The 24,634-nt window shown below is 36.7% G+C and overlaps 2 protein-coding genes across 7 annotated transcripts in view; one reads left to right on the forward strand and one right to left on the reverse strand.

Moving 5' to 3' along the window:
- The window catches only part of ncaph2 (non-SMC condensin II complex, subunit H2), a 31,566-nt gene extending 28,298 nt beyond the window's left edge, over window positions 1–3,268 (reverse strand). For 2 of the 4 annotated variants that reach the window (XM_088645232.1, XM_088645230.1), the window contains exon 1: window positions 3,131–3,268. The gene's annotated coding sequence lies outside the window, so the exon portion shown is untranslated. The remainder of the gene's footprint in view (window positions 1–3,130) is intronic. The other 2 variants (XM_088645236.1, XM_088645234.1) reach the window with 2 other exon arrangements.
- Window positions 1,860–13,317, forward strand: socs2 (suppressor of cytokine signaling 2). Of its 3 annotated transcripts, none has more exons than XM_088645243.1 (3): window positions 1,860–2,423; window positions 4,384–4,573; window positions 7,952–13,317. In XM_088645243.1, exons 2-3 carry the CDS (start codon window positions 4,447–4,449, stop codon window positions 8,410–8,412), a joined length of 588 nt encoding a protein of 195 aa, XP_088501369.1. In that variant the 5' UTR covers window positions 1,860–2,423; window positions 4,384–4,446; the 3' UTR covers window positions 8,413–13,317. The 3 variants fall into 3 exon arrangements, with proteins under 3 accessions (XP_088501369.1, XP_088501368.1, XP_088501370.1); XM_088645242.1 differs by lacking the exon at window positions 1,860–2,423 and adding an exon at window positions 3,403–3,549; XM_088645244.1 differs by lacking the exon at window positions 1,860–2,423 and adding an exon at window positions 3,427–3,549 and having other exon boundaries at window positions 4,297–4,573.
- Window positions 13,318–24,634: the final 11,317 nt, after the last annotated feature.

A 24,634-nucleotide genomic window follows, 5' to 3' on the forward strand; every position in this document is an offset into this window, starting at 1 on the left:
TACACACGCATTTGACCTATGTGTATCTACTGTGTAAGCTGCCTTTTAAAAACTGTGAGGCATGTGAGGCATCGTGCTAATTACTGTACCTACTTTCCAGTGATTAATTAATTACAAAGATATGAGAATTACGTCATTTTTTCAGTTTCTTGAAAGATTTCGATGGAATCATCGTCAACAAAATAGCTGTAAATCTTGTTCCAAACATCCATTACCTTGATATAAGTAAGGTATTCAGATGGTCAGTCCTCAATCCACTGCTTTTTCGTTTATACTACCGAGAGTGCCCTTGATTTTCGGGCTGTATGGCCAAACTAGATCTGTATTACACGGATTACAGGATCTCAAGAACACATATTATGTGAAGAATGCATTATAATTTGAAAACCAGGAGGATTGTGATCATAGGTTGTCTTCATTGATTTACAACATATGAGTATAATAAATTGTATTTTCATATAAAAAAGGCATAATTCACCTGTAATTCTGTTTTGCACATCCAACAACCTTGTACTTCTGCGAACCGTGCTCTATCGCGTTTAACGCGTGCATGAGTATTGTATTGTGATAAAATAATTTAGGCCTAACAGTTGCCTAGTTTGTTTTAAGGACAGATCACGATGATATGGGGACACTTAGTTATAAACTAAAAGCAGCTTACACCGACCACGAAAAGATACAATTTAACCTTGGAATCTGCATGAAATCTGCATTAAATTTTGCTACCACATCAACGCCGAAATCAATTATTGCTTTGCTAAAATAATACCACAACACAACGCCTAGTTCAAGACACAGCTAATCATTATGCACAGTATAATTAAAAGCCCAATCAGCTAACTGATCTGTAGACACCCTATAGTACTCAGTGTTCGCTTGTTTAATGATTGCTCATTTCAAAAAGACTAAAAAAAACTATTTTATTCCCGAAAATGGTGATTAGATATTTTTTTTTTGGGGGGGGGGGGGGAGAGGGTGCGAGATCGTAATAGGAACAACAACCTAAAGTTAACACTGGTAAAAATACAACACTTTAAACATTTTTAGTGGGAGTTTTAAAACAGATTCATGTTAATGTACTTTTTTTCCAAAATGTAATTAAATTGGGTTGTTAAATGCAATGAACTATGAAAACAATCAAATAAATTAGGACTTTGAAGTTTGGTGATGGTGTTTTCTTCGACACAGCTTTAACCGAAATTCGGAAAAACATTATCACCGTAATTAACTCTAGTGCGCAGCATTTTTTATGTAATATTTTTCGCATAAATTAAGGGCCCCAGGATGCTTTTACTCAATGGCACTGCAGCTCATTCCTTAACTGCATTACAATAAATTCAGATTAAATCGATGCGATAATTGGGTGTTTCATGTTAATTTCAACGCCAAAACTGAGATAGATTGTGTATTTTCAAAACTAGTTTTCTGTTTCTGTTTCTTATTCCAAAGCGGATCTAAACAGATCTAAAATTAAAAAAAAAAGAATTAGGCAGTTATATAATAACAAATCTGAGCTTTGCTGCGAAATGGGTTATCGTGATATTAAATTTTAAATACAGATTTTATAATAATCCATACTAGGATCTACAAATTAGTTTCGATCGGATAATGTGACAACGTGAAGAATTTCATTTTTCTTGTAATGGAAGTCTGTTAATTTCTTGATAGTACCGGAGCTGTTTTGACTTTCTAAGAACTCACATAAAGTCAGTATACCACAACCTTGAAGTTCGTGTTTTTTCTTTGTTTCATTATGTTGTAAATTTTAAGTGAAATACTGTACAGAAAAATTCAGTTCTTAAGGAAGCGTGGTGTCGCAATTACCAGCATGAAGACGTGTTTTAACTATAACCTGTCCACGATCTGGCTATTATTTTACGATTTTTTTTATTCAAAAGCATATTTAGAATCCATCGACAGAATAAAAGACAATGGTTTCAGATGTGAAGCAACGTTTTAATTACAACAAGAAACGCAAACATAACATGAGCTAAGGAGAATTTATGGTTTGTCAAGTGCCGAAAGTGCATGACATACAGTCCTCTGAAGCCGTATTTGATCTATGGATTGGAATAATATGATCGAACGAGTCCAAATTTGAAGAAACCCGTTTTAGTTTTGGACATTATATAAACACCTATCTAATCAGTTGGTATACAGTAAATATAGGTTAGGATTACAATTGCGATTGTTGCAATAGCTGGAGAAAGATTAAGAGTTACTTAAGGCTAACCAGAATTTATTACATCTCATTATAAGTGGCTCTTCATTCTACTTTACTGCCCTACTCTAAAAACCTTGCGGACGGGTGTTATAACTTCGTTTTCGTGCCGTGAAACTGCAACGCTAAGGTGTAATGCTAAATGTACCGTATGTAAAGTGAATTGGCGTGTTTCTTAGGTATTGAAGGAACCGCGACCGAGGTAAGAGCAAATTAATATAAAGCTGGTATAATGTGGGCGATTGTAACGTACACACATTTTATGAACAGAAGCACTGATCTCCTGTTCACATTTTTAAAGACATACAAATTTTGTATTCATATTCGCAAACACCGGGAAGCAAAATATTGCCAGTCGGAAAAAAAGAAGCTGTATAACTGTAAAATGCATGAATAATAGTATATTACTTTATTGGGATCTATCTTGTAAGACTTTCGTGTTTCTGTTTACATGAACATAAAATGGAGAACGCCGCGCTGTGATTTATGAAAATATTTCATTGATTATTGCATTGAAACAACGTTTTTTTAAAAAAATGCATTGTAATTCACCTTAGCAGACGACCAATAATGTTTAGATATAGCACACATATTTTATGTAACGGGGAAAAAAATGCGATGTTATACATTTTCGTAGGAATGTTGAACCTATTGCAAGTCGCGACAGACAACGCAACACGGTGGAAGAACGTTTTTTTTAAAGAAAACACATTTTGGAGCCACCTTAAGAAAATTGGGTTAGCTGGTGAGGTCACGTGACACGATTCCTGGAAAGTTCCTGGAAATCGGCCTTTTGTGTTTAGCAGCTGGCAGTCTTTCTTACGGACTGGGTCAAACAACAACAACAAAAAAAAATACAAATGCAAAGAGAAACACTTGCGAAGTCGCAGAAGATGTCCGCATCCTTACCGTTTTTCTGTAAATGCGCGCCATGCTAAGACGAGATATGCGGTATCTCGTCGCTCGTCCTCGTGCTTATAGTGCACAGTTCAGGCAGCACCAAATGTAAATCCAGTGAGGTTGAGAGGGAAAACGTTCTCAGTTCATATTTACCTAAGGCTTGACATTTGGTGCCTGGTGGATATATCTGTAAGGATGATACGTTGAATGCTTCCATTTATACGGGTAATGGAGCATTAGAAGATTTCTAACGCCTTTGCTCAGGGGAACTCTTTCAAGTGGCTTCTCGCGCTGTACGCGTGGATGTGATAACGTCTTGCACATTTTTACCCCACTGTCAGTCAGATGAAGTCCGTGAAACACAAAATCTGGTGCAACAACTAATGTTGTTTTTTTTTAATTGGAGCCCGCTCCTTCCGTGCTGACAGGTAAGATTGTTTTCGTTCTAACTACACAGCACTGAGCTGTACTAAAAACGTCGTTTCTTTTTTTTTTCATTCGTTTTATTTATTCAAATGAATCTTCTGTATTCATATGATGGCTGCATCACGTTTAAACACCATCTCTTCCAAGATAAGGAAACGAAGTGTGTCACTGTCATTGCTTCATTTGTTTCATTTTTTTAAATTAAAGTTCAAGTTATGTATAGACTAGTAACGCTGTTTATCAGGATCCCATCGTTTCTGTGTTAAGAACGGAACTTGACTCCAATGTTAAGAACAGAACTTGACTCCAAAGTATTTTTTTCAATTTTTTAAAAAAATTGTTAACTTTTAAATTTATTCAATTTAAAAAATGGAGTGAACATTAAATTTGTTCTTTACGCCAAACAGGCAAATTAGGACTTGGTGCGTTTAATAGAGAGCCCTGTGCTTGGTGTTGTTTGTTTAAAAATGTCCAGTATTATGCAATAGTCGGAAAGTGAACAAATGTAGCAGAAATGCAGAATACACGTTTTCCTCTCACCTTTCGCCTGCGATGCTCATGAACCATGCGACTGTGTCTTCAACACTATAAATAAAAGTTAAGTGTCTTGCCTGTAATCTCAAAATATCACGGCGATATAACAATATGTAACTTAATTTACACAACTACAGTGTATAAAGTAACTGTATCCAAAATTCCCCTACTACAGTAGTGCATTATAAAATAACTCTAACCCTTTTTTGTTTTAGGTGGAAGAACATAGATTTTTGCCGATACTAAAAGATAGGAAGGTTTAGCCAACCCATTTTGATTTTATTTTATTTTATTTTTTGAAGGAATACACTTAAAAGGTACAGACATTGCTGGAGGCGCGAAGGTGGATTTCAGGGTGTTCTCCAATGACCTGCCATTCATCCGACTCCACCGAAACCATAGAGAATGAAAGGAGGTCGGAAACCGAGTCCAGAGTTGTAGATTCCGATCAGAACCGCATTGCAGCAGCCATGAGAGATCTTAAGAAGACAGGTACGATGACCACAGTTTGCGTTTTAATAACGTATTTCATCATCAGCACAACTCAGGGTCACAGCCCCTTTCAGGACACTGAGTGCTCTTAGGGAAACGTTTTTAGAGTAATACGCTATTTTTTTCTGTCTCTTAAAATGTCATTTCATATTTCTTTGTCCGTGTAAATTAGATTTATGAGAAGAGAGGCAGCGTTATGCCAGGTAGTTATCGTGGGACTGTTTCCCTTTCTTATTTTGAAAAAGCAGTTTGTACTAAAGTTGTTCAGGTTGACCAAGAATTTAAAGTGTTAATATTTTTAAATTAATTCAGTCAGTTAATGATAGCTCAGTTTGTACTCCATGCAAGCTGTTTTTTGTGACACATACAAATCATAAACAGGGAAAGTTCTATACACCTCAGATTATATAGTACCGTGGCTTTTCAAAATGTGATTTTGTGGTGCAATTGTAGATGTGCTTTTGTGTTTTAATGCACACAAATAAGCCTCTTGTGTTTAAGACACAAGCATTATTTGCCCTTTGTGATTTACCAAGGATTTTAAAAGTATTTTGTCATCACATGCTTTCTTGCTGATATCTTTCCTTAGCCTAAAGTAAAATAAAATCAGTAAATTATTGTATTAAATTTTTATGTAGCCCAGGGGTGATCTAACCTGTAACTGGTGAGCCACATTTTGTACGGTTTATTGGCCTCTATTAATATCAGTAACTAAATTCCTGGAATAAAATAAGATTTGGAGAAGCCAAAACCATAGTGGAGTCAGTTTATACAGGATAATGTTACGTCAGGGTTCCAGAAGATTCAATGGCTATCCAGGACAAGAACTGGCACTCCTTAAGTGAGCCTGTTTTATTATTTTTCCAATTTAATTCTTGTTCAAAGAAAGCATGAATCATTCAAAGAAGATACATGGGAGCTACACGTTGGAATTAATACATAATAATTCAATATAAATGAGTCTATCTCAGAGTAAATTACCATTCTTCAGAAGTGCAAAGCAGTTTGAGTTTGGGAATCATTTTAAGTCAGTTTCTCCATGTTTCACACAGCCATTTTGCTACCATTTTAGTTTGTACTGTTCTTGAATATGCCCACTTACATTTAGAAGAGTTTCTTAACTCTTAGTTTCATGGAGTAGCCTGCTTGCAACATGTACTGTATAATTCAGGCCGTTTTAATGTGGGTCCAGATTTCCACATTTCCAGCATACATTTTGAAGAGCGTTTATTTCATGCGATTGCTAGCGCGTGCATGGCTATTCACAACAGATCAAAAACAAAAAGGGTCACATGGCTGTAGAATAAATCCGCCCGAGTCCGTTGTGCAATAATTTTGCTTGGAAATTTAAAATGGTCAAAAGTGCTGAAAACCCACATATATAAAGTGTTCCACAGGAGCAGTGTAGATTAAAAATGAGGAATGGAAAAACCCTCCATGTGTCATAAGAAGACTTTCTGGTACCACTTTTAAGTCAACACCACTCAAAATACAATTTAATTTCCCTAAGTGTCACCTTTAGCTGAAGACTAAATCTAGATCTGTACTTCTCTCAGTTCTCTCTGTTCTCAAATGCAGAAGTCAAAGAGGCACCAAAGCTCTCTGCAGAGTATTATTTTTTAAAGTGGTAGGATGCCACACATGTGTTCATCAGGGGAGACCAGCGGTCAGACAAATAAATGTAAAGATATCCTTTGAAGAGCCTTTGGGTACTTAGGAAGAAATTATAGTACCCGAGGGAAACCAACACAAACACCAAAATCCAGGATCTAAACCAGGACTTTGGAGCTATGAGGTGGCTCGGTTGACTTCCATGTTGTCATTCCACTGCTGCTCAGTGGAGACGGCACTCGCTCCAGATCACTAAGTTGATTTTCCCAGTTTGGCCCTTGCACCATCTTCTTCTCTAGTCAGTGGGTAGCTCTCACCTAGTTCCAGAATGATATTGTCAAATAAATGTGCCTTCTTCAAGATCATCGTGGATAGTTCACTTGGGGTTGAAATTAGGTGTGCTCACAGGCACAATAATCCAGACATGAATCTAGTCAGGCGACCAATCAAAGAGGAAGGGCTCAACAAAGTGTGGCTTAGTAAGGAAATGCAACAGTTTTGACCAACAGCAAACAGATAAATGAGTAATAAGATATCACCTTTCTATTAGAACTGCAAAACAGCCTGAAATTAAGAATTTAAGATCACTGCCACAATGTATGGTGCTTCTTATCTATTTAATTACACCACAAGTGTTTCTTTTAGAGACCAGAGTTCAAAATGCTGCTCCTTTGTGCAGACTGTACAGTCATCTAGAAATAGAGCAAACCTCCATTAATGTTTTGGCTGTAAAGGGACACAAACACTCACTGTCTTCAGCAGAGTCTGTGCTTAAGCAGGATTTCTGATGGTCCGTTCTAAAGTCTGCTGCAATTTCCCATTGCTGTAAGCTCCACATATCATTTGTGTGCTACTGGAGTTGGAACTTCTATCATGCTAGGTATTTTTTGCTGTATCTTCAGATCGGTATTCTGTTGCAACCAGTGTTTCACTACAAGATATGTTGTTAAGTACATGAGAACACCCAATGGTCATTGTGCCCATCTAGTGGTAGTTAGTAGCTTATTTTTCTGAGGATCTCTTCAAGAAATGTATTTTAAAAAATCAAGGTTTTGGCTTTAACAACATGGATAGGTTGCTTGTTCCATACTCTTGCAGCCCTTTGTGTAAAGAAGTGCCACCTTATTTCAAATTTAAAGGCACTTCCACAACGATTCTACTTGTGTTCATGGTGCTCTTTTGATTCTATAAAACAGCGAGCATATGCTGATCTAATTTCCACTTATTAGATTGTGTGTGTCTTGGCCGATTTAATACAACAACGCATAACAAGCAGTTACAGTGTAACTTAGCTTTTACAGGTCCATGAAAGGCCTTAGTTCAGTCTCCTCGATTGTAAATTTTGTTTTCATTCCAAGGTACTTAAACAGAGACTAATGTAAGTGTACTGTACATGATCTTGGAATTAATGCCTTTCATGTCACTGATTTGCTACTACTGACATAAACGATACTAACAATGGGGCAACAGAGCCTTTGGGATATTCAGCTAGCATCTTTCAGTCAATGTCTTCATTGTAAAAGTAACTAAACTCTTTTATGCTGGATTTTTTTCTTAAATGAGATGTGATCACTGACCTTTTCAACTTAAAGTATTAGTCTAGAAAGGAATAATACTATTTTAGGAATGCTTTTGGGTGTTTTTGCAGCACTGAAACATTATTTAAGGTATAAGTAAAGGAAATAAGGACTTGCTTTTTTATATTGATAATATAATTGTTATTTTACTTGAATTACTTATCCAATGCATTTGTTTTGTTTTGACTAGGGTGGTACTGGGGTAGTTTAACTGCCAGTGAAGCTAAAGAGATACTCCAGGACACACCGGAGGGCACCTTCCTGGTCAGGGATAGCTCACAAAGGGACTACCTGTTTACCATCTCTGCCAAAACCTCCGTGGGGCCAACCAACTTGCGCATAGAATACAAAGATGGCAAATTCAAATTGGACTCAGTGGTGCTCATCAAACCCAAACTGAAGCAGTTTGACAGCGTAGTTCATCTTGTAGAACACTATGTGTTTCTGTCAAGGACTTTGAAAGGCTCAGAGTCTCTAAACCCACCCAATGGCACAGTCCAGCTGCTTTTGACCAAGCCAGTTTATACGTCAATACCATCTCTGCAGCATCTCTGTAGGATCTCCATCAATAAAGCAACCAAAAGGATTCAGGACCTGCCTCTGCCTAACAGGCTGAAAGATTATTTAACAGACTACATTTACCACGTTTGATAAAGGTGTTTTTTGTAACAGTGTACACGCATTCAATCTATGATATTTTTTTTCTTCACTGTTGCCAAATAAGGGGTTAAAAAGTGTTTAAATTCATGAAGATTTTGGAGTGGCATGAATGCAGATTATCTACAAGCAATATTCAAAATCACAGAAGTATATTTGTAAGTGTTATTTTTATTTTGTATCTTTTTTTATCTGAAATGAAGATCTGACATTTCATTGACAGGCTTAAGGGATATTTTCTATCTTTGACACAATCTTGTTACTTTTGTTTTGTGCCACAAATTGAGTTAATACTGTCGCAAGCAATAAAAGCTTTTGGCAAAGCAATAGCTCCATTATTTAGGTGAAGTCTCTGGGACTGCTATACAAATGTGACATTTTCTGTTGACTGAGACTTTGGTGCCCTTACTTAACATACTGTATATGTGATCATTTTTATGAACTCAGCTGTGGGACTTGTGCTTTTACAAGTCCTTATATTTTTAACACTTGAAAATAAATGCTTTTACTTTGTTGTTCCACTTGGTGGAAGAAATGAAAAAAAAATTGACTAGTTTTTATCCCAACGTTTTGAAAAGGTTGTTCAGGTGTTCATTTTACCTGAATCTTTTATAATCAGTTATCATTGTATTTAGCTAATTTAGATTGCTTCAATGTATGGAACAGATCCTCTGTCTAAATCAAAGAAAAAAAATTACAATAGAGAATGAGTCAAATTGAAGCAGGATGTTTCACCACTTGAAACCAGTCTGCATCCACCATCCTTCTTCATGTTTGTGTTTCTTAGAGTGGGTATTTCTAAACCAGTTCTTGGAGAGACTCACTGCTGCAAGTTTTATAGGTAACTATTAAAACATCAGGTTCTGAAGACTTGGAACAATTTAATTCAGATCAGTTCCAGGTGATGTGTTAAATAATCTCTAAATCTGGAACACAAATTTAGCCCACGAGTTCCAGAGCTGAGCCTTTTTAAGCAATAATTAATAAGTGTTCCCAGTCTTTAGAAATAGGAAATTTGAGGCAATGTGATCTTTAAGACTTATTGGATTGGGGTTCACCATGACTAAACAGGGGTGTCTATTTTAAAATATAACTACAATGTTTAACAATTTAATGCCCATTTCATTCTATGATCTTGTGAAATAATGACAGATAGTGAAACCTTACAGGTGATGGGTGTTTTCTGGATTCTAGTTACTGTACATTGTGTTTTCGAAGGGTAAAATTCAAATAAGATGACAAATTTGATGTTTAAATGGAAACTGGAACCATTCTGTACTGAAACTGAGTAAGGCATTTATTTAGGGGTCACAGGTTAATTGGAGTTTCTGCATTATTTCTCATTGATATTTATACTGTAGTTACTGTTTGCTTTTTGGACTGTTGATTGATGAGATGTCTAATTATATCCAGGCTTGCTCATTTTCCACATCTATTTTTCAGGAGTACAGAAATTACAACAAATTCAACTTGTAAAGTGCATTGCAGTATCTGAGTCGTATTAATTGCATTATCCTGGTCAGGGAGTGAGGATCTAATTTATTGTATTTGACCTCATTGCTTTCAGGTCATCAAATCTCTATATTTTATGTTAAATAGAGTATCTGCATTCCTAAAAGTAGCCAAGTTTTGCATCACTTTATGCACTCATATCATAACTGAAATTTATTTTTGTAGTCTATCCTGTCTGCTCTGATACATTAGTATGAAAAGAAAATTATTAAATCCAATACTGTATTCTGAGATTGTTTTAATTTATTGTCTAGGCTATTAGCTTTCAAAAGGTGCCAAACAAATTGCAATTTGCTCAGGTGTGTTGAATAGTTAAAAGATTTCATTTACCAGAAAGTATTTGGATACAAAAAAATGATCTTATATGCTCTTATTTTCTGCACATCTAAATGATAAATTTTGAAATCAGGCAAGTCTAAATTAGGACATTTCTTTTATGGCAGAGAAAAGCTTTTGTACTCAAGTGATTTATTTTTATTTCCCTTATTTCCATCCTGTAATGCAGAGTAGGAGACAAGTACAGTATATGCTTTAAAATCAGTACAAGACAGGATGTTATTTTAAATTAAACAAAACAGCATTAACATTAAAGTTGAAAAAGAATGATTGGAATTTGGCCAATTAATTAAGCTCGTAAATGTAGTAGTGCTCTTCAAAGAAAGTTGTGCCTGGAAGTATTCACACAATGTTTTCTAAAACATAAAATACAGGAACAGATGAGTTATTGTAAAGAAGTAGTATTGTATATAAACATAATTGGAAACAGCCTAAGATGAGAAAGCAGCTAAGATACTGGTTTATCTTCATGATCAATAAAAGTAAAATATCTTTAGTTTATTAAAGTTATTGTCATAATCTGCCTGAAATAAAAAATATTTATTGAAATTCCATGAAATACTTAAGATATTAAGCAATCCGTACTCTACCTAGGATAAAACAATGAAACAATTTAATTAAAATTAAAAAAATAAAATTTTTGGAAAAATTAAAATAATGAAAACCAGTTTACCGCAATCAAATGATTATTGTGTAGTGTGGATTGTGGATTGTGTTGATGAAAAAAATTCCCTTCACCTGTTAAAGGTTCTCAGAATTGCCCTCGGTATTTTGTGTTTTAGAATTTGAAGTCCAACTATAATAGATCTCTAGAAATACCTACAGTACCTAACGATAACTAGATTTACAGTGATGCAATAAAGTATATTTTTGGCATAACATGCCTAAATTATTTAAATTGTGTTGCACCACATGTATTCAGCTGCCAGGTTTAATAAATATGACAGATTACAGATTAAATTAAAATTAATATTAATTTTAAAGTTATGCTGAACTTTATGATTTTATTTGAAATTGAAAAGAACACATTGATCCCACACTGTTCTTGTTTAAGTCATTTTAATACAGTTGTTGAAAGATCTTAGCAAAATGTTATTTATTTGTCAGTTCTCTTGTTATTTTATGATACTTATACATATTTCTTTTTGGTGTTCTCCAAAACCTGTATGTTAATGGGCAAACAGACTTTCAACCAAAGGAATTTGTGTGGATCAGTATTATCTACTACAATTTGTGTGCTGAAAAATTAACCAAAGAAACCTCAGTGATCTCATAGCTATCGCAGATCAGTGTGAAATATAGCCTGTTTGTTAGGCATATTTTACAGGCACCAAAAAAAAAGTTTTCATAAGAATGTGGATTCCAGTGCTCACAGTTGTGTTCTGTGACATGATCATGTTTAGTCATGTTCTGAGGTCAATAGTGTAGCTAAGAACCCCAATTGGGTTACTGAGCAAGACAAAATATTTCTTTGGATGTGGTACACAATACTGTATCATATATAGGATAGTAATTATTACAAAAACAGAGAAACTCTAAATTCCTCATTTATTTTCTGGTATAAACCAAACAGTATAGTTAAAGTCAGATTGATAATCTGTCCTGTTGACTTGATCCTAATTATATTGCTGCCCATTTTGATATTTCTTAAGGCTTTATTTTTACATGAAATAAAAATTAGTGGATGTGCCTAAAGTGTGCATACTATGATATTTGTTACATTACACAAAATATTTCCCAGAATATGACGATGTATTCAACGAAATTAGTAAATTTTAAGCAGAACAGATATTTAAAGTATGTGCATAACTTTACACAATTAATATCCAACATAATGCAAAATATTACAAATTCTCGAAAATCAAACTACTCACACGTAACTACTGTACCTTATTTTCAAAAACAATTCCTAAAATTTACTTTTTTTACATTCAGTAATAATGATGGAAAAAATAAATATACTGCTGTAAAAATAAAACAAAGCAAACACCACATTTTACAGCTATTAATTCTTTAAATGACTTGTACGCTTTTATTTTAAGAAGATAAGTCATTATTAAAGGGAAAAAAGCCTTTTATTGACACTGGTCAGATAAATTAGTGAGCTAAGTGGAAAATACTGTAGACATAAATGTTTGAAGAGCTAGATCAGTATGTGTACAGAAAAAAAACATCTCGTGCTGATTTTTAAAGTAAAAACAGAGTTAAGAATAACGCAAACTGTAAATTGTATGTACATTGCATGATATAAATACTGCTTCTTAGGTCATAGAGCTGTAGAAAATCACAGAAAATCACTGGCTTTTAGGATTAGGGCCAAATATACTATCTGTCTTAAATCCTTCCATACTATTTTTGCACATTTTATTAAATCCTTACAAGTCACACAGTTCTATTGTCCTTTGTATTCTCTTTCAGTTGATTATCATTAGGGAAATCATATTTCTTTAATTAAACCCCCAGTCTTCCGTGGACATGAGAAATGTTTTATTGAAATCTAAATTAGGTTAAGTAAAAAAATGGAAACATCACGTCCCCTTCAAGTTGTTTTCTGTATTTCAGACAGGTTTTCTTTAGGAATTGTTGAGCTTTTTTCTGTTACTTATTTTCATTTCCAAGAACAATATTAAAGGTATTCTTTGCTATTTGGTTTACAAATACAGTATGCTCAAACCACTCCCTTCCTGAAAATTTTGGGTGGTGTATTATTTGTGTGCCAAACCTGACTTGAAATGGACATTGTTTTTTTTTTTTCATTTAAAAATACAAACATGGTGAAAAGCATACTTGAAAGCTTCAAAAGTAAATCCGGGTTAGAAAAGGACATCCATTACATGCCTGCCATATTGAGTTCGGCATTTTTTCATTCTTTGCTTGTGAAAATAAACTGATACATCTCAAATGATTTGTTTGCAGACTAAATTAATTTCTGAGATACCAATAGCACAACTTTCAATGTACTTTCATTTTTTTGTGTACGAGTGTTCGGTGTTCATTTTTTTTTTTGCTACTATTGCATTAATAAAAATGTTGTTCCATTCTTATTTTTAATCTTTTGCATATTTTCAGAAAACACATCAAATATTTCCTTCTTAACTTGGTTTTCTTTCTTGGGATTGTCATAATGCCTCGATGCCTTTTTTCAAAGACATGCCTTTGTTGAGAATCCTAGATTCTGTTCACATATACAAAAAATAAATCCAAGATGATATGTTTTATACAGTGTATACAATACTGTCAGAATAAACCTTAAAACATTTTTTTTCCACTGTTGCTAATTCAATAAGGGTAATTTGATTATATAAAGCTACTCCCAGAAGCAGTACATATTTTCTTATGCAAGAAGTCAAGAGGAGTTTATTTTAGTCTCAGTCAGATGCTGCTTTTCATGATTTGTGAAAAGCAGTTAGTAACAATGTTTTTTTTCTGTGATACAATCTGACACACACTCCATCACGATCCTGACTTTGCCAGAATGCCACCAGATTTTTTTGCATTTTTAGTGAGTTGTCCTGTTCTTTTTGACCCCCTCCAAAATCCCAGTCCTCATGTGTTTGTCCCTTCTCAGAGAATACGGGATGGTCTTCTTCCTTCTTCTGGTCTGTCCTTGGCTCTACTCACACACATAGACATCAGACTCTCTAGGTCTTCTTGGTAGTTCTTTGCTCTCTGCCTTCATTTCATCTCCAGGCACCGGAGTATTCAACCCAATTAACTCCTTGTTAACCAATTCTAAATCTTCACTTCACTCTCTAATTTAAGACAATCAGGCGCTGGAGAATTCAGCCTAATTAACACCTTGTTAACCAATTCTCAATCTTCACTTCACTCTTCAATTTAACACCACCAGGCACTTGAGTATCAAACTTCATTAACTCCTTATCACCTGGTTCTCAATCTTCACTATTCACTTGAACACAATCAGGCACTTGTGTATTTAGGAACAAGTAATATATTTATTCCACGCTGAAAATAATTCCTTCTCTTTTCAGCATGGAATAAACCTATTACACGTTCCTTTGCAGCCTACGCACACTGACGCAGCTACCTACCTGAACTACTTGAGTATTTAGCTTGATTAATTCTGAGTCGTCCAATTCTCCATCTTCGCTTAACTTATCTTCATGTTACTCAACTCAGCTCTTTACTCTTGCCCCTAATGGGTACTGATCACCAAACTTGCCAGCTGATCCTGTTTGGCCAGGGATGCTTCTCTACAACACTGGCATCCCTGATACAGAAGTAACCAGTTTTACCGTTCTCATTTGGTATTGAAAACTTAGAAGGGATCCTCTTCCAAAGCCTGAGCGGAAACTGCAACATTCTAGAGGTTCTTTAATTCGGAAAAAGCTTAGTACTTCAAGACACTTTCCTAAAGACAGCGTGTTCAAATTTATTTATCATGGGAAGTTCAGTGTAAGAAGCAGCATTCTTACCACATAATAGCTTACATACAGAAAGTCAAGTGAAATTGTAATTTTTTTTATTTCATTTATTGTTGGTTGTGTTCAGATAATTACATGTTTTTTACATATTTATTGAACCTGGTATTTATGTACAGTATGTACAGTATTAATGTACTATGTACAGTATTTAAGCTTACCGAGATACTGTATGGAAGGTCACATAAATAAGGCATCAGGGTTTTCTCAAGACATTCACCTGCTTTAAAAAGATAATTCACAAAATATGTGTAATGCATTCCAGTCAAGTTGAGCTCTTCAACCTTTTACCTCCTCCATCAACTATTAAGGCCTCTTAAGGGTGAATGCATGGTCATTAATAGATATACACTCCCAATTTTGAAACCAATTTATAAAGAATTTTTTTTGTAAACCTTGTTAGTGGTTTGCATGAGTTTGTAGAACCTTAGAAACCTCCAGGAGCAGATATTGAGTGGACATATTTTAATCATCTAAAAGACCTGTCAGAGTATATTTTAGAATCAAAATTGCAGTCCTTGATTGTGTCACACCCGTCCTTGCAGGAGCGTCAGGGAGTGGGCTAGTTCCACTGCACCAGCCACCCATGTCTCTTCCCCCTGCCAGTCAGGCCGGGTGCCATGGAAACGCATTCACACAGGAAGCTTGCTTCACCTGTGGGTAATCACATCTCCTCCCCTGTCTCCTGGTTACTTAACTGGATTCCATCGTTGGACCTGGGATTTGGGATCTTTCTCTGTGCCTCAGCTGTGTCGCTCCAGTTTAGAACAGTACTTGTTTCCCCTACTATGTTTCTGGACTGCTTTGCCTGTTTGCTACACTGCCTGCTGCTCCATGGACAACTGTTTAGAGTTCCACCTTCAGCAGCACTGGTTACACTATAATGTGGTTTGTGGTTTAGGTTGAGAATGTAGGAAGGCATCTGAACAGATCAATTAACAAAGCTAGATTTATGTCTTGTAAAATCTGTGAACTAAAAACGTCAGTCATTTAGCTTAAAATGGTGAATCCTATTTCATTTTATGAAAGGACAACTTTGAGGGATATTTAATGAAGCTCAAAAATCCTCTTATCCCACAAATGCTTATTAGGGATGTACAGTACAATATGTGGTTAATATTAAAAAACTAAGAAGCTTTGTTAAGTACTATATACTGTTTGCTGAACATCTCCCATCCCGTTATCCTGAAGCATTACCAGAAATGGCAATTTCCCAGCAGCCAACACATTTTTAACCCGGACGGTTCCTAGTCAAGAGACATTTAGGAGACTAGGGGATCATTAGCAAAGTCTGTCTTGCAGAATTGAAAAAACATGAGCTATCAAAGTGAGGAGGGTGGAGTTCCAGAATATTCTAAAATAAAAATGACTATCAATTTGCCAATACCTGGTCTTACAATCATGTAACCATTTGCCATGATGACTAAATACTTTTATACAGATGTTCGTACATGTGAGTGAATGTTTTGCAGTTTAATGTCTCAAAACCAAATTATAAACTTTTAAACAGCAATGATTTTTCATACATCATTGTTAAACCAACAGGAGGTTGCTCATCTTCATTAGAAAGTGTGTGACTTTAATCCGATGATATATCAAAGGGCAGGGGATTAATTACTGGGAAGCCCAAATCCAACAGGTTTTATATGTCGCTACACTAGACATGCCATGATTTTGCCCACTCTCACTCCAACACCTTTTCTTTTTCTTTCATGCCACACAGTCCATAAACACAGGTAACACAACCATTTTTTCCTCTCTTTACACAGGTACAACAACTCAGTGTGGAATATAATCATCCCTGCTAAGGTCCTTCTCTGTCCCTGCAGTGGTGACATGCCGTATACCACTCACTGCCAGACAACCAGGTTCTGGACAGGCAGAGATTCCTCCACATCTTCTTGAACAGAGCTGAGACCCTTAGGCCTAGTCCAGCAGCTGAGACAGGAAGGTAAATGTCAGCCCACCCACCCTTCCTACTGGGAGCTGGGAGATTATAGCTGAGTCTCCTGCTTTCCAGTCTCACCATTATAATATTCTCCCTAATATTCCCGTGTGTGGCCCTTCCAACTCAGCAACCACCAGTCAGTCATTAATAAACACTACCATTTTCTCACACACTTTTCGCATTCTTTACTCATACACAGGTATGACCAGACAGGAGACCAGCCCTGCTGTGATCTCAAAGCCCCTTTCTGTTGGAACCCCGCATTGTGTCCTATCCAGGCAAGACTGTTCTTCACCTGCTGTCTTTCTACAAACAGTTTACTCTCGCAAACGACCCTGCCGACACTTAACACATGCCTCTGCACCACTGTGTCACGTCTCAGGCAATTCCAGCTGTCAGCCTTCTGCAGCTTACAAGGTTACAGTTCACCAGGCTGTCCCTGGTGGATTACATTCCAAGCACAATTCACATACAGTACCTCTGCGACACCCATGGGATGTAGCACCTCTTTGGCCACACCAGCACACAGACAAACTCTCTTTTAGGGCCACAATCACACAACATTCATATAGCACAACACTGTGCTTTTCTTTCAGCCCTTAGCAACACTGCAGCTGTCAGTCCTTGGCTACCAACACTCATATGCCATTACTGCCATTGCTTTCTTACACACCTGGCCTGCCTATGTACTGTATATGAACAACATTCCTGCAGCCGCAGTGTCTCTCTCACACCAGACCAGCCTACGTACAACACTCCTATATCCACTAACACCTCCCTCACACCAGAACAGCCTACATACAACACTCCTGCAATCGTCAGCGTCTATCTCACTCCAGACCAACCTATGTACAACACTCACACACACTCTCATACTGTGGGTTCGGGAGGAGTTCTCCACTGACATGCAGTGCTGTTTAAAGAAGAATGCTTTTCCTCTCTGTGATCCAAGAAAGCCATTACAGTCTCTATGCATGCGGGCCAGGTGTAAGAGAGTGTCTGTGAAGTCTTTCCAGACAGACCCACGGCCCTCAAGCTATTGATTCCCCACAGCTGCAGTCAATCGCGGTAGCCTTTAAATAACCAAATCTAAAGACCTGGAACAATTTAACTAAGATCAACTAAATATCAGACGTGTTTAATTAAGTCATTCTGAGATAATTTGGAAAACAATCTGAATATTTATGCTGTAAATATACTCAAAGACCAGCGTTCACTTCATCGAAACATGCTTAATTGATCATTCCATTGCTTAATACATTTTCCTAATCTTTAAATAACTGGTGATATAAGGTGACCTTTAAGAATAATTGAACAGGGGCTCTCTACGACCAGGGTTGGAGAGCCCTTCTGTAGGAATTATTTCCTCACTTTAGAATATTGCAATGAAACTAAATAATAACAAATGTGTGGTAAAAGTGCACAGATGCTTATTATTATTGCAAGTACTATAGAGCAACATCATCTCAATGTTTCCAAACATTTGTGCAGATGATATAATTTCCACTGCTCTTGTATACATTATAGTGTGTACAGTAAATCCTCATAAACAATGTAATCTGAATACTAATGTTTAAAAATTAGAAAAACCTAAATTTTTAACTTACCTGTTACAAACGTTTTCAATACACAGTAACACACTCTTTTTGGATGTCAATGCATCAAAAAACATCTGACAACTGTCTTTTTTTGGTCATGAAGCAGCACCTACAGTACGTGATGCAGATTAACAAAAGGAAAGAGATTAGTAAATTACAGTTTTTAACGCTGAAATGAAAGTAGAAGTTTTTGCCTGGATGCTGAGGATGCACAGACAAATCCAGCAGGTAAGTGCTGTGGGGGCGTGCATTAAAAGTGATCACAAAACATAAAAGCCTCATTCACAGCAGACATACAATACAGCCACACACAGAACTTAATCCCTGCCAATCCAAATCCCTTCTACCACGTGGGCTCGTAGACTTTCTACAGTCTGCACAACCCAGTCCCCGGGGTTAAAGATTTCATTGTAACAGGAGTGCATTCTGTGGTCCTGCCCCCCACCCCCTAACTGTATCCCAGCCTCTTGCACACACCATAAAGAACAAGATAACACAAGCAAGTACAGGGATGTTTAAACAATAACACATCTATTTACAATAGATCTTTCCAAGTACACCTTCAGGGCTCCATTCCCACTAGAATCCTGTGTTTCATTAGAGTGCTTTGAAGCCAATCATTGCAACTTCTGTAGCAGGTTTTACTTTTTTTTTTGTTTATTAAATAATTCTTTGGAAGGGAAGATGGCTGTTGGAGATAACCGCATCACCAGCTGCAGCTAAGCAAGGCTGAACATGGCCTATACCGGGATGGGAAGCAGATTGCTGATGGAACTGGTGTTGCTGGGACAGTAGGTTGCAGTCTTCCCTCTGGACCGGGTTTGTCAAACCAGTGCCCCTGTGTGATGACCGGGGTCACAGGGCTGTAGGAGGTGCCTTCCTTAGAATGGAGATGCTAAACTGAGGTCCTGACCATCAAAGATCCCATAGCACTGTTTTTAACAGTAGGAATGTTTTTAGCATCTCGGTGTTCTGACTAAGATCTCCTTACACTTGGCACACATGCTCTGGCTTACCTAAATTTCCCTTCTATTTTAATGGGTGAATAAATTCCTCACTTCTCAACCGGACGTGCTATGTAGTGGGGTTGGACTGTCACTCAGGTGGCACTGCACTTCAGGAATAGATGAAGAGGGTCCCTTCCTTATACATGTCATGTCATTTGACAAATTCCTAATACAAGAAATTGTAAATGGCCAATAAAGTGGTGATCTTATCTTACCATACCGTGTCGCGGGAAGCCGGACCCTACCGGCAAGCAACGAGCGCAAGGCAGGGTACACCCTGGACAGGGCGCCAGTCCATCGCAGTGCAAGTGCAAGCCAATCATCCATGGGGACAATTTGGAGGAAATATGGCCCGGACACCAGGATAACTCCCTACTCTTATCGAGAAATGCCGGGGGATCTTTAATGACCACTGAGAGCCAGGACCTCGGTTTAACGTAACATCTGAAAGATAACACCCACTACAGTATAGCGTCCCCGCCATTATGCTGGGGCATTAGGACCCACACAGACCACAGGGTGGGCGCCCCTCTGCTGGTCCCACTAACGCCCCTTCCAGCAGCGACCATAGCTTCCCAAGAGATCTCTCATCCAGGTTCTGACCAGGCTCACACCTGCTTAGCTTCAGTGGGCAGCCAGTTGAGAGCTGCAGGGTGATATGGCTGCTGGCATTATACAGTATGTAAAGCACTTTAATCCCTTGGAATCAAAATGCACATGTTTCTGATTAAAATTATATTTAAACTATTATGAAGTTATCATTAGCAAATTATTTTTACTAATAAATTAAAATCAGTACTAAAACATGTTATCAATTCTTAATTTGTTGTGTAATCACTGCTGTCAGTAATATCTCTAATGTGGTATACTAAGATTAATAGAGTAGGTAACTGCCTCAGCAAGCATAGGCTTTAAAGGAACAGATAAAGGTTTATTCCATGCTGAAAGGAAAAGAAAAGAGACACAACGTTTCCGCTGTGGAGCCAGGTGTCTGGAGAAGGCTTCACAGCCAAAATGCTGTGCATCTTTTCTTTTCAGCACAGAATAAATAGCTACCTGTTGCTTTACTAAGATTAATTACTAATATAAAATAAAAACAGAAGCATGTCGAGACAATTTTAAAACCTAGCTCCAAGTTATAAGACATAACATACAAATCCTAGATGTTGTTAAGAGCATTCTTGTTTTTCATTTAAAAAATACTTTTGTGAAACTGTTACACCTCCTAATTACATAACATCATATTCAGCTCATATGCTGTAAAATCCCTTAAGCTTCTTACATATTGTATGGATGGACACATGAACTTAACAGAGGTTAATAGGTATTGTCCTCCTTAAGGGAGCTGGAAGCACATACCTCCTCTTACAGTTCACATAGGAACCCGTACTAAGGGATTAGGATGACCTAAAACTAGACCAAGGTCAAATGGGAAAACCCTATGGGAACAAAGCAGAGAACTCAGGGAAACATAGGACCAACCCCATCAATAACCTTCAATTCTGAGTGCTTAGTCTCCATAACCCGAAAAGCCATGGATAATTTAGTCCAGCATGGTAGCAGCTGGTGAAAGTATTGGAGAAGAAACAGCACCATCCAGGACAAGAGCGCGGTAAGGCCCAAAGAGTGAATCTGAAACAGCCAAAACATAGAATTAAATCATTATAATAACTACATTTGAATCATATAACATATGCTTGACTTTAGAAGTGCCTTAGGATTTGTCCTGTAAGTTTTGGTCTTGCACCAGGAAAGGCAAACATGACCCAGTTTCCACTGAGCAGTAAATGTAATATTCAATAACACATTGTTTTACTAATTACATTTTCTTCAGCTGATGCCAATTATAAAACAATGCTTTTTCATTTTAAGAGCAATATTGAAGTTCACAGCTAATAATATGTGAATAGATTAGTTAGTATATTGTATGCCTCCTCTCTCATTGCCTTTCTTTTATTATCAGATACCAATGTATAAGGCTTTATTGACAAAGGATGTTAAGATTTTCAAACACTCAAACTGACAAAGGAAAAGCATAACATCTACTGTTCTCAATCCAGACTACCTTAGAAAAAAATATGGAAGAATCCAGCTAAAGGTATCTAGCATTCTTAATTTGCTCTGGATAGTCAGGATGACCCAAAATAAATATTGGACTGGATAGTGTCCATAGTGCATAAGAGTTAATATAAGTATATTATATTTTCAATAATTAATTGTGAAAGAAAGTAGCCTACAATGTTTTATTAACAATTACACTTTCTTCAACTGGTGGCAATTATAAAACAATTAAGGCTACAGTATCAAAAGTAAATGTTAACAAGGTAGTCAGGATGCATTTACACAAAACTTTTTTTCTTTCAGCGTAAGATTTTTCTTTAAATTTTTTAAGTCAAACATAATGTAACCCGACAATGTGGGTTTCCTAGGTAGATTCTCTTGTGTAAATATTTTCTATGGATGGAAATGACACTGATGGGTATTTTACAGTTAAAGTAGTTAAAGTCAGTAGTTTTAAGGTGGTTGTATGCTCAGCTAATTTAAATATCAACCTCCATCTTTCCCTTTATTTGCATGATGTCATGAGTAAAGGAAAAACAAAGCTTTTCCAAGGAAACACACCAGAGCAAAGAGTGTTTTTTTTTCTAAATAAGCTTAACCATGTGGCTCAAATGAAAATAAAGTCTATCATTTAAAATCTTCTGTTATTTCTGGCAAGACACTCAGTAACAACAGTAAGATCCATATCTGCTGTAACAGAATGGCTCATACAGCATGTTAACTGTTAGTGTTTAGGATGTCGTTTTTTAAAGTGTCCTGACTGTTATATCTGGCAATTAAACGTTTAGATTTTTGAAAGATTTCCAAATACTGTCCGTCGCAAATGATTATCTTTAAAATAAAAATATTTATTTTAATAATTTGATTTTTAAATATACAGTACACAAAAGAAGAACGACAAAGGGTTACAGACAAGAGAAGGCCATTCAGACTGTCTTGCTCATTATGGGTAGTAGCAGCAAGATGATGAAAGAATTCTGTGTTTTGCTTAAAGCCTCCTGTAAAGTCAGATCCAACCACATCATCTTTATTATTTGTTTCACCGATCTTGTACCAAAAGTGACTTTCAGTTGCATACAATTTATACAAAAAGGAATAAACAATAATGAAGCACAAAGTAAAAAATAAAGCAGAGAACAGGTATTTTATAACATAGCAGCATAAAAATAATAATAATAATAATAATAATAATAATAATAATAATAATAATAATAATAATAATAAAATACCGGAACAGATAAGTGCAGATGCCTTGAAGCGAGGTAATTACAATATACAAGTCTAAAGGGAGGGATAATTTAACATTGCAAAAGAAAAGTGCAACACAGATAATGACACACACAGGATAGAGTACAGTACAAAACCAGCACAAGTAGTGCTTCAGGTAAAGGACACTGTGAAAGGTAGCCTTAGGGCAAATACTGAGATGAAGTGACCTATTCAGAGGAATCACAGTAACTGGAGTAGAGAGTAAGGTTGAGTGTAGTTGAGAGAGGAGATCATCACAAGCGCTGTCAGAACAGATGTGTTTTGTGGAGGCATCAAAAGGTGGTCAAGGACTGCGCAGGTCATTCCACTGGAGAGAGGCAACATTAGATAAAGAACAGATTTAGAAGCGGTAAATCAAAGAAGGGCCACGACTAGCAGAGTAGGTAGAAGAAGAGATGAGACGGTGGGGATACAGGTAGGAATGTGATGGATAAGAATTACATGACATGGAAGCTCATTGTTCCCACAATCCTCTTTTTAAAGAAGTGTCTCCTGTTTTCTATCCTGACCGGCCCTAAACATAATGTCTCATGTCCCCAGGTCCTTGTCTTGCTGCTGATAGTGAAGAAGCCCCCTGAGTAGACTTAGGTCAATGCTTTCAGGACCTTGAATATCTGGATCAAATCCCTGTGCCATCTTCTCTATTTTTGGTTACAAAGGTTCAGTTCACTTAGTACCACTTAGTTTACATTCCCTTCAAACCAGGAACTAGTTTGGCTGCTTTTCTTTGTACCTGCTCTCTTATACCACTATATTTCTTTTAACATGGTGACCAAAACAGACCATAATATTCCAATTCAGCTTTAACTAATGCATACAATTTACAGATCAGAGCACACAGAATATTTTGTCTGAACAACCTAGACAGAAGTGCCCACATGAGGGTAATTAACTGAAATATATTTTCTTGGAGGCCACAAAAAAAGTTATCTGATTAGGTTTTCTAATTGGGAGATTTATAAAATGAAACTCATTTCTGCATCCTGCAGAAATAAGAAATTATAATAACTGAATAAGACCAATATCTTTCTTTAACTGCCACAGTTTTGAGAATAAGTACTGCTGCTCCAAGATCCCTTAGTTATGTACAGTTAATGCTGTTAATTACTTGTTAGTTGTGGCTTCACTTTGCTTCCAGCATCTGAGATTTTATTTATATTAAGCCACAAGAAAAGATTACTTTCAGAATAATCTGAATATGTGTAAAATGTAATTTTGTAAAATGTAAAAGCACACAGTCTTGACTAAAAACCAAAAAACATCAGAACTAGTGTCACGGACAATAGCATTCATTCTTCTAGATAAATTATGGACAAAAGGAAAACATGCAGTGTAATAATCATTTGCAGTCATAGTTTTGCAGGGCATAACAATACAGCTATTTTCCATTCTGTTTTGTATAGTGTCTTGATGTGATATACAGTTATACTGTAGGAAATGTGGGTAAATAAACTATGTATAAAAAACAAAAGGTATTGTTCAAGCATTAAACTCATTCTGTACCAGAAAGCTTTTAATACCCGGCAAGGGGAACTTTCACTGCAATTCATTAACCACTTTATTAACTTATCCAGTACAGGGTCATGGGGGAGTCAGAGCCTATCCCAGCAAGCAACAAGCAGAAGATGGGACAACAGTCCATTGCAGGGTACACACAGACAGAGACAGACGTACACTCGCATCAGGGAAAACATACAAAATTCACCCCAAGTCCAGAACTGAACCCAGGGCCACAAAGCTGCAAGACAGTAATGCTAATTACTGCACCGTCATGCCCTACTGCACCCTACAAAAAGTTGGGTAACAGCAATATATTATTTCTGATCAGTGAGAAAAGAGCAAGTATATAAGCCTTGTAATGAATGTGTTTTACAAATGGATAGGTGGCTGTGAAGACTAAAAACAATTAACACCCGCTGTCTGCTGTCAGAGACTGCTGCTGCTGCTGAGGTGTGCACTGCTGTTGTGGACAGCGTAGGGTGTCGTCTTCTTATTGGTCAGATGGCGGCCAACTCAAGATGGCTGTAGTGGATACTGTGTATA

Source organism: Lepisosteus platostomus, chromosome 9 (assembly GCF_059453375.1).
Source record: "Lepisosteus platostomus isolate fLepPlt1 chromosome 9, fLepPlt1.hap1, whole genome shotgun sequence".
NCBI classification, from domain to species: domain Eukaryota; kingdom Metazoa; phylum Chordata; class Actinopteri; order Semionotiformes; family Lepisosteidae; genus Lepisosteus; species Lepisosteus platostomus.